We start from the raw sequence: 9,748 nt of genomic DNA on the forward strand, positions 1-9,748 counted from the left end.
CGCCTAACCCTCAGGGTCCCCAAAATATCGCCCCTATACATTCACTTACAGTGGCTGCTGTCACAGGACTTCCTGCAGGTGCATAAAATATCCGGATTAGGCTTAGCTTAAATGACTATCATCTATTAGCATCAACCCTAAAATCAACGCAGAACCTGGCTTGCAGCATTCTGATTCTGGCATATACGAGGTACTATCTATTGATTCATACAAGGCCTGGAGATGTGGAATGTCGTCATGTCCATGAATATTGAGAGTGCTATGTATATGAAGTCGAACCAAGTAATGGCGTTCTTTCCAAAGCCCATGCCATGCCATGCCATGCATGCTACGTCCTCGTATTGTATGCCATCGCTCGTTGGGTATCATCGCGCAAAAACAAAAGGCCATCATATGCTACCGATGACCGAGGCCTGCTAATGACGCATTGCTGCGTGGATCGTCTATTAAACCTGTAGATGCCTGTACAACCCGAGATTTCGCACACGGTTATCATGCCTTCCTCTGTTCACGCTCGTCTACCTTGCTATCTTCGCTGGACCCTGTAGCAGGCGCTTTGGCTTCGATCGGATCTAGCGTCCAAACCCATCTTCGATGTCTCTTTCGACGACCAGATGGGCCAGGCGTCTGCGGCGTCGAGTCGCTGTCTTCCTCTTCTGAAGATTCACGCTTGTCTCCGGTCTGAGGCGACGAAACCTCTTGGCCTGTACATTTCTGGGGTATGGTATTGTCGTCGCATTGTTCCATTGACGAGTCTTCCGGGGGAGATAGTTCTAGGGTTGATATGGTCGATGTGGAAGATTCAATGTCAGAATGGCGCATGGTGAAATTGACATTCTTGACTTCTTCAGTGAGAGGCGTCTTGAATGACACCCTTTTCACAGCGGGAAACATCGGTTTGGATTGCGCGAACATCGTTCTGCGAGCCTTGGGCCGAGGGATTGGGGAGTTCACCAGAATAGAAGTGACGCTGTAAGAGAGCTTGTAGGGTATGTCGGGAGGGAGAGAATCAATAGTCGACGTCGACGATATCGAAGCAGAAGATGACGCAGAATAGATTGGCGGCGTTGCTTCGTGTGCTTCCGTTGCCAGAGCTTCGGGGCTCTGTGTGCGAGGAATGTGCGTAGAGGTTTGCTCTACTGTAGGCTTCGATAATCTGCTCGCTGGTGATTGTCGCGCCGGGTGAAATGCATTCCGGAAGGTATTCTTCGCAGTGGGAGACGCAGCAGAGTCCAAACGCAAGCTAGTGGAGCTTTTCCCAAACGTCGTGGTTACATTGTTCGTGTCCAGCGACAACCTCGGACGCTCCGCTTGTGACGACGGAGGCGCGAGCCGTGTCGGTGTCGAGCTCTGACTATAAGAAGTCATGGGCGCCGAAGGAAGTATGGCAAGTGACATGGTGGTATTAGACTTGGACTCGTGAGCTGGAAGAGGTGGGCATGCCTCCGAGGTCCCACGTCGCACGAAGTCTCAGAAGATATGCAATGGGGTAGGCAGGTGGCAGGGCAGGTGGTAGGGTACGACGGACGACGGACGACGGACGACGAGTGCGGCTGCGGCTGCGGTGAGTCTGAATGCCTCGTGCTGCAGTGGTCCACGTATGCAGCTTGGCTCTCGTACATGTATTATTTAAAGAAGCGGTGGATGCCTGATTTGGATCTCGAAAGTCAGATCTCAGCAATAATCAATGCTCGATGACGCGAGCATAAATTGGGAAAGGACAAGCTCTGCCTGCGGAGCTGTCGTTGCAAGAGTCGAGATTACAGATGGTAGAAGCTGTTATAGTCGCGCGCCCGGCCCACCTGACTTCTTAATACGATCTGCGAGCTATCCGAAGCGCGGCGAGGCCCTATGTCGAACGGAAATAGCCTCTGTTCATCAGGAAAGGCGTCATGCGTCGCAATGTTGGTCCATACGGATTTGCAAAGTTACACTGCGGTACACCTTGGACCATTTGGTGACGTCGGTTGGCGCGGGCCTTACGATAGTTGGGTGAAGAGGCTCTCGAGGATTTGCTCTCGAGGCTCTCTTATTAATGCCTACTAATATCCGCCGCGAGTCTTATGAGAAATGGTCCATAGTGGAAGGTCGAGCATACCAATAATAATGTGAACACTTTGGTCCACGAGCTTAATGGAGTTTGTGGCTCGTGGTTCTCCATCTCTATCCCTAGTCATGCGGGCGCTTGTTGAAGATCCTGGTAAGCGCCGAGCCAAACCAAAATAGACGTGTCCCTGCAAATAGAATAGCCGATCTGCGCGCAGACACAGGCGACCGTGGAAAGTGCTACCGAAGTGGGCGAGACCCAAGGACAGTACTAGTACTAGTGTACGCGCACACCACTTTGCAGCACACAAAAGCCTTCGTGTCCTCGTCAACCTCTATGCTGTGTTTGCGCGTCAGTCTGTGCCACTTCTCATCATCACCGGCTCCGCTGCATGCTAAATAGTCCTTCGGTCATGCGTGGCGGACTGCCGGACGGTAAAGAATGTCCGCGCGCTGATAATACGACCAAAAGCCTTCTTGAAGCATACGCATTTGTCGAATACAACATACGCAGCCGTCAGCAAATCTTTGTTGTATTCTGAGCAAACATCCGCGACGACGTCACGGCCGGTAGATGGTCGGGGCGATGATATGCAGCTTTGGGTCCACCGAACGATATGCGAAGGCTCGTGGAAGGGCTTCCAACATGACCTTCCTCGACATTAGTAGGCGCAGGTGGGACGGCAGTTGAACACGCCACGGAAGCCATCAGACATGTGAGCGGCAGCAACGTCTCTTGTGCTCCTTCCAGCTGAGATGCTCAGAATGGCTTCCACGCGTCCTGTATGGAATCGCCAAGAGCAAACCCTTGCAATACGCCAGCGGCAAGATCTCATGGAGCTTTGCAGATGACGTCGCACGTGTCAAGCTGCACACGAGGTGCTTGCTTGCACACGTTGCTAGCGCCACACAGTGGCAAGAAGGAGAAAGCTGCTGACTATGTCTTAGATGAAGGTAGTCTTGGGACTGCAGAGCCTGGTGACCGGGATGTCGATACGAATGGACAGAAGGCCTTATTCGGCCGACGACCGGCGAAACCTAAGATCCATCACGCTGGAGACGTTCTTGGACGGTGATATTTCGATGTTTCGGCTGGAGTGGGCGAAGGACTGGTTGCAGCATGTCGATGCGGGAATGCACCGAAAATGATTCCGATGCGTGCGGATGAACGAATCTGCATTCCACTTTCGTGGCCGCATGCAAGCAGTCCTTGACTTGCTTGTGGGAACGACTCCGGCGGCGGCGGACGTCAGACCGATTCGGGAACATTTGGAGTTTTCAGCTATAGTGACGTCTCAGGGCTGTTGATTTTTTTTCCACCTGTCATTTCGTGATGCAGCATTGCACGATTCATCCAGGACTCAAGCCTGCGAGCCAGGGCGCAAAGTCGGCACTCGGCAGCTGCATTATTGACCAGAGACCAAGCGCTCTGTCTGTCGCAGATGGCAGCCGGATTCGAGATATCTGCATTCACCGTGCTGCCGATTCAGATCTGCAGCAGATTGACGAAATGGTGGTTAGACGCGAAGCCATCCTGAGGCCTGGGAGGCGCCGTAAGCAGAAGTGCGACTCGTGGAGCGGAATGCTCAGAGATGGGAATTTAGTAGACGAGATGAGGTGCCTATAGGTTACAGCGATGCTATAGCTTTGTCCGATCGAGAGGTGCAGCGCGTATGACAGTGTGATCGAAGGTCAACAATGTTTAGGGCCCGTTACGTTGCCCTGTTTTCGTAGGTCAGTTTTCTGGAAGTGTACGATAATCGGGTATGTTAACTCGGCCGTAGTTTTCGTACCTAATTTTCATCCCAATTTTCTAGCTATTAGCGTTCCTCGCTTATATAGCTATATATAGTATAAACTACGAAAATCCGAACTCTTAATACCTCGAAGATAGAATCTATCCTTGTTTTTAAAAACTAAGGCTATTTAGCCCTATATCGCGCTATAGAGTCGCAATTAGTAGTATAGTAGGCTATAGGCGCGGAAGCGACGAATAAAGATTATAAGGCGTAACTTTAGGCGTACTATTAGTAGTACTCTACTACTCGAGAGCGGCTATTTCCTCCTACTGCTAAGTATTAGTTAATAGCTCCTTACTAGTAATTTAGTAGTAAATAATAGACTAGATAGATATATAGCTAAATAGTAATATATAATAGCTTTAATCTACGGCGATTCTGCGCACTAAGAAGACGCGAGGTCTAATAACTATTCTACGCTAAATTAGGCCTCTTAGTAAGCTACTAGCCTATACTAGGTCTACGAAAACTAGTCGACTTAATAGACGCGATTATCGTAGCAATTATCGTACCTATAAGCGACGATAAATAGTAGATAGAATACTTAGTTAGCTTTAGAGTTGGACTATTATTAGGCACCATAAACGCGACGAAAATCGGGCAACGTAACGGGCCCTTATTGCTCAGGAGATTCAGGGCAGAGTTTCGGAGCGGCACGTGATTTGCAAGCTCTATCTCATCGTCGTGGGTCTCCGCGGCTGTTTGCTGCTTCTCTCTTCTCATGTGTTGACAAACGCAAGGCTTCAAACGCTGAATTCTCCTTCTTGACTACCCACCATCACGGGATACACGATGCGGCGAATATGGCGAACAAATATCTGCCGGCAAGAAGGGACGGGAGGATAGTAATACACTTCGACTATGATTGTTTCTATGCTTCAGTCTTCGAAGCGAAGAATCCGGCACTCAAGAGCTTGCCATTCGCCGTGCAGCAGAAGCAGATTATAGTCACTTGCAATTATGAAGCACGGAGGAGAGGGTTGCACAAGCTGCAGCTGATAAAAGATGCGAGGAGGATTTGTCCAGACGTGATTATCGAGCTGGGAGAGGATATTTCGCAATTCAGAGATGCAAGCAAAGAGCTGTACGGCTTCATTAAAGGCTTCTCATGGAACAACAAGATCGAGCGCCTCGGCTTTGATGAGGTCTGGATGGACGTCACGGACATAGTGGATTACAATGTTGCCCTACTGAACAGAAATGATCTTGAGAATTCCTTCTTTCAGCTGGTCCAGGACGATCCGACCGTAGGCTTTGGCCTCGATGCAACTGTTATAGCTGGGCACGCATTCCCGAAAGACTACGTGTCTGATCCACACTCCACTAATGTCAACGAGCTGACTTTGCGCTTGCGACTCGGCAGTCATCTGGCTCTGTACATACGGCACCAACTGGAGCAGCAGAAAGGCTACACATGCACCGTAGGAATATCGACAAACAAACTGTTGTCGAAGCTAGTAGGCAACCTCAACAAGCCGAAAGGTCAGACTACTGTTATGCCACCACTCGCTGCAGTAGATGGTCATGTCAGCAACGCAATTACCTTCATGGATGACCATGAGATTGGAAAGGTGCCAGGCATTGGGTTCAAGTTTGCGCAGAAGCTCCGAGAGTTCATATTGCAGCGGCCTCCAGAGTTTGACGATGGCCTTGTGTACGGCTGCACGAAGGAGAAGGTCACTGTCGCTGATGTTCGCAATCATCCTGATGTCGATGCGCAGATGTTGGAAAAGCTCTTATCCGGTCCAGGCTCAGCTCATGGTATAGGCTACAAGATGTGGTGCCTCTTGCACGGGATAGATGACAGTGAGGTCAGCGCAGCAAGAGCCGTGCCAAGGCAGATCAGTATTGAGGACAGTTACATCCGTTTGGACACGATGCCAGAGTTGTTGAAGGAATTGATGCATCTTGCGCAATCACTCCTCACTCGTATGCGCATAGATTTGCTTGGCGAAGACGACGATTTCGAGTCGCAGGACGATCAGCCTGCTGATCAAGACATCACAAGTGTCAGCAACTCTGTGTCCGTAGAGGGAAAGAAATGGCTGGCACGACCAAAGGTGCTGCGTATAACAACAAGACCACGACAACCCCTACAACCTGATGGCACCAGGCAACGCTCGTTCAAGCGCATCTCGCATTCCGGGCCCCTGCCAAACTTTGTCTTCCGCCTGACAGAAAGTGTGGACGCTTTGGCCGAGAAATTGGTGAAGGAAGCCCTGGTCGGTCTGTTCAGGAAATTGCATCCAGAAAAGGCAGGTTGGAATCTGAGCCTGATAAACCTGGCTGTGACCAACATGGCAGAAACTGCAGGCGACAGCAAAACCGCGAATGGGCGGGACATTGGCTGCATGTTCAGAAAGCAGGAAGATGTGCTTAGGGACTTTCGTGTGACGGACGCTGACACGCCGCCTTCGTCAGTGGACGTGAAATCAGAGCATATCCCAGACAAAAGCAGTATAGCAAAGAAAAGCATCGAAGAGGCCGAAAACGTCATGTTCGACAGCGACGAGGACGCAGCATGGGATGACGGCGAGGATGAAAATGACCTGGATGAGTGTTGTACAATTTGCCATTTGAGGATGCCGGCCTTTGCTATGGGAGCCCACCAGCGATTCCATCTCCAAAATTCGGACTAGAGTACATTACTTTCCAACTCCACGCTTTCCAATCTACCTCAATCCTGTAGTTTATGCGCTGGTAGCTCGGAATTTTCAATCAAACGGAGTGCGAAGCCTTGTGGGCTTTTCTGACGTGGAAACCGCCGTGCTCACCTGGTGAGGCCATCTCGCCGTTCCGACCAGCACTGGCGCCACTGGTTGCGCCGCTGGTAGCATTGCGGCGAGCTATGGGTTGAGAGCGCAGGAGATCCTTGAACTCGCTGCGGAGGTAGTTGTTCGACGCGCGCATCCTGGCCATGACGCCCTGCTGGTGCTCCTGGTTGCGCATGTGCTGGTTATTGACGAGCTGCAACTGCTCCATCTGACCAAGCGCGTTCTCGAGAGCTTCGTTGAGATCTTTGGCGGTAATGCGCAGCTTCTCGGCTTCGTCTTTGCGCTGCGACGCCATGATTTTGGCCGTACCAAGCGCCTTGTTGATGTCCTGAATATGAAGCTCGGACTTGTACAGCTTGGTTTCGAGGGTCTTGACGTAGCCCTTGTGGTAATCGAGGTCTCGCTGGAGCTCGACGTTCTCGTTCTTGAGGTCCTCGTTCTCTTGCTGGAGACTCTGGAGGCTTCCCATGTTCAGCTGCAGGCCCGTGATATCGCGTTGAAGCTCGACGTTGTCATGCTGCAGGTCATCGATGGTGGTATGCAAACCGGTGGTGCCGTATTGGAGATCGGCGACATCGTTATTCTTGCCCTTAACTTCATTGCCATACTGCATCAAGGTCTGGCAATTCTTGTTCTGCTGGTCGAGGGTGTGCTTCAGCGCCTCATTCTCGTTGGCGCAGAAAGTCATGCGACGCTGCAGGTTCTCATTGAGCTGGTTGACATGCTCATTGTGTCTGACAAGAGTGTCGCATACTGCCATGTAGTCGCGCCTCAGCGTATCATTGAGATGCTCAACATACTGCGTATGCTCGGAGAGTCTGTCGATCTGGCTAGTCTTGTGCGTGAGAAGATGCGCCTGGTATGCAACATGCTCTGAGAGTTCCTGCCGACAATGTCAGTACGAGTCACAAGAGTGAGGATGGTCAGGTACCTGAAGCGCGCCGGTGTTGCGACTGAGCTCGTCACGCTCGACTCTGAGGTGCTCAATGTCGCGACGAGTCTGGCGAAGCTTCTCGCGCATCGTCGTGTTGTTCTCCTCAGCGCGATCGAGTCTCTCTTGGGCCTTGATATTGGTGAAGAAACGCTTCATTTCGTCACGGCTCAGTTTTGGCAGGTCGCGAAGCTCATTGAGGTCTGCTTGGAAGAAGGTGTACTCCTGAGAGGCGCGCGCAAGCCTGACACTGGCTTCGAAATACTCGCGGTTGCGGAAGGCCTCTTTCTTCGGGTCGCTGTTGTCGTCACGGTCTTCTGCGGCTTTCTCGTAGGTGGCGAAGGCTTCCTTTATCTCGGCGCGAAGATGCGCGTCTTGGTGACCGAGGCGCTCAAGGTAGTTGGCGTTCTTACGGTCCTTGACTGTCGCAATGGGATTGTCTTCGTTTGGCACCACAACGCTGTTCAGAGCGCGATGCAGGCCGTAGTCGCCGAAAGACGAGCCGGCGCTGACACTGCTGGTGGCGTAGCTGTTGAAGCTAGACGTGCTGCGCTGGTCCATCTCCTCCTCGTCACTCTCGCCGTTGTACGGCTCAGGCACAGTCAGTTGGGCGGGGGTCAATGTTGACTCTGCGTGGGGGGTTGTATTGGGGAAAGCCGGATTTGACCTCAGCGGGTCAGACTGCATGCTTACCTTTGAGGGACTGCCCGAAGGCGCAGGTGACGATGCCTCTGGGATCGTCGGAAGTGAGTGGCGCCCGTAGGCCTCGCGCCTTGCGATGCGGACACGCATGGTTGGCAGTGCTGGTCTGCCAGAGACCGCCATTGTTGCGATGTTGATGCTGCGAGCAAGAATCTCACCGCAAACGAAATCGTTGTTTGTGCGTGCACAGTCACTCGACTTCACTCGGATCTTGCCAAGCCCCACGAGCCTCAATTCTCACGTCAGGGAGCTGAAGTCGACTTCAACTTCCACCCGCTCACTGGAATGGAAAGTGAGATAAGCGCAGCCCGCAAGCATCCCTTCAGCACGCCCTCCACTGCGATCAGCCTTCCAAGCTGCCCATGTCGGCCTTCGGCTCTTCAAGACATCTACCAGAGGCGGAGGTCTCCTGGTAGTGCAAGTGCGAGATAGGCTTCAGTTCTCACTAGCTCGCCTGAAAGGCGATGGGGATACATGTGTTCAACAGACATCACTTCAAATGACGCTCCCCGAGACATAAGGACTCAAGCTACCTGTATGGATATGGTGCTTGATCAAATGGTCAAGGCGCATCATTCATTTCAGTGAGAAAGGCGGTTTCATTCCGTACGGATGTTCACTGCTGCATTGCAGCATACTCACTTCTCGATGCGCGGCGCGCTAGACAGCGGCGGTTAGGTATGGTAATGTATAACCAACTTTTTTGCTCTGCCACATTCTGACAACTTACGCTCTCTCTTTCGCCCACATCGATCACCGAAAGTCCTCGCGCAGCCTGCCGTCGCTTCCACCACCCGCTCAAGCCATCCGTCCACCATGAATCTCAATCACACTTCCCGTAACATATCTCGCCTCATTACTACTCATCAATCAGTCATCACCTCTTCCTTTCTCTTTGCTTTTCACTCACCTGAACAGAAAAGCCACAACATCAGCAATCTCCTCCGGAGTTCCCAACCTCCCCAGTGCGACGCGATTCTCTTCTTCTTTGACAGCTTCGGCTCCAGCCACAACCGCAGCATTGGTAGGAGTGTCAATATATCCTGGAGCTACGGCATTGATTCGGATGTTTTTAGGTCCGAGTTCAAGGGCCTGCGAGCGATCAGCGGCCGAAGAGAGCAGCAATGAGCCAAGCGAATTCATAATTCCGAATAGCGACGTTTTTGAGACTCGCTTCGCTCGGCACTCACCATAGCCTTAGTAAAGCCCACAATCCCCCATTTCGTCGCACAATAAATCGCAAATCTCGGCGCAACGCCCGTTCCCATGATACTGGAAACATTGACGAAAGAGGACCCAGAAGTCATATGAGGTATGCAAGCCCTGGTCATGTTGTAAGTTCCTCGGAGGTTGGTGTTGGTGAGTTTGTCCCAGTACCTTGAGAGAAAAGAAATATATCAGCAAGCAAAAACGGCACAGGCGAGAGACGTGGTACTTACTCATCCGTCGTTTCCGTCAATTCGTAAGCCGTAGGATTACACTGCACAATAATTCAT

The 9,748-nt window shown here is 51.6% G+C and overlaps 5 protein-coding genes across 5 annotated transcripts in view; 2 read left to right on the forward strand and 3 right to left on the reverse strand.

Annotated features, from left to right (window-relative positions):
* Positions 1 to 240: 240 nt before the first annotated feature.
* Positions 241 to 1,754, reverse strand: MYCFIDRAFT_54870 (uncharacterized protein). Its single transcript, XM_007921919.1, has 2 exons — positions 1,621 to 1,754; positions 241 to 1,553 (listed from the first exon to the last, which is right to left on the reverse strand). Exon 2 carries the CDS (start codon positions 1,396 to 1,398, stop codon positions 493 to 495), a length of 906 nt encoding a protein of 301 aa, XP_007920110.1. The 5' UTR covers positions 1,399 to 1,553; positions 1,621 to 1,754; the 3' UTR covers positions 241 to 492.
* A 2,894-nt stretch (positions 1,755 to 4,648) lies between these two features.
* On the forward strand, positions 4,649 to 6,585 carry MYCFIDRAFT_148383 (uncharacterized protein; the record flags this gene model as incomplete). The annotated part of the gene is made up of 1 exon (XM_007922891.1): positions 4,649 to 6,585. The coding sequence occupies one exon, from the start codon at positions 4,649 to 4,651 to the stop codon at positions 6,482 to 6,484; it is 1,836 nt and encodes a 611-aa protein (XP_007921082.1). The 3' UTR covers positions 6,485 to 6,585.
* Positions 5,317 to 8,237, reverse strand: MYCFIDRAFT_205788 (uncharacterized protein; the record flags this gene model as incomplete). Its single annotated transcript, XM_007922892.1, has 4 exons — positions 5,317 to 6,549; positions 6,570 to 7,502; positions 7,529 to 7,593; positions 7,616 to 8,237. The coding sequence occupies 4 exons, from the start codon at positions 8,235 to 8,237 to the stop codon at positions 6,523 to 6,525; spliced, it is 1,647 nt and encodes a 548-aa protein (XP_007921083.1). The 3' UTR covers positions 5,317 to 6,522.
* Positions 8,238 to 8,275: 38 nt separating this feature from the next.
* On the forward strand, positions 8,276 to 9,071 carry MYCFIDRAFT_205789 (uncharacterized protein; the record flags this gene model as incomplete). Its single annotated transcript, XM_007922893.1, has 7 exons — positions 8,276 to 8,300; positions 8,352 to 8,376; positions 8,403 to 8,544; positions 8,579 to 8,667; positions 8,702 to 8,813; positions 8,842 to 8,848; positions 8,886 to 9,071. The coding sequence occupies 7 exons, from the start codon at positions 8,276 to 8,278 to the stop codon at positions 8,972 to 8,974; spliced, it is 489 nt and encodes a 162-aa protein (XP_007921084.1). The 3' UTR covers positions 8,975 to 9,071.
* Positions 9,051 to 9,748, reverse strand: part of MYCFIDRAFT_127934 (uncharacterized protein) — a gene marked incomplete at both ends in the record, with an annotated part of 1,070 nt that continues 372 nt past the window's right edge. Inside the window, 4 exons of the mRNA XM_007922894.1 lie at positions 9,051 to 9,111; positions 9,163 to 9,344; positions 9,443 to 9,629; positions 9,692 to 9,732. Coding sequence (XP_007921085.1) covers positions 9,051 to 9,111; positions 9,163 to 9,344; positions 9,443 to 9,629; positions 9,692 to 9,732 — 471 coding nt within the window. The remainder of the gene's footprint in view (positions 9,112 to 9,162; positions 9,345 to 9,442; positions 9,630 to 9,691; positions 9,733 to 9,748) is intronic.

This window comes from Pseudocercospora fijiensis, assembly GCF_000340215.1.
Source record: "Pseudocercospora fijiensis CIRAD86 unplaced genomic scaffold MYCFIscaffold_1, whole genome shotgun sequence".
Classification (NCBI taxonomy): Eukaryota; Fungi; Ascomycota; class Dothideomycetes; order Mycosphaerellales; family Mycosphaerellaceae; genus Pseudocercospora; species Pseudocercospora fijiensis.

Bases quoted from the DNA above. Each gene is read 5' to 3' on its own strand.
- MYCFIDRAFT_54870 (XM_007921919.1), bottom strand. From the start codon at position 1,398: ATGTCACTTGCCATACTTCCTTCGGCGCCCATGACTTCTTATAGTCAG.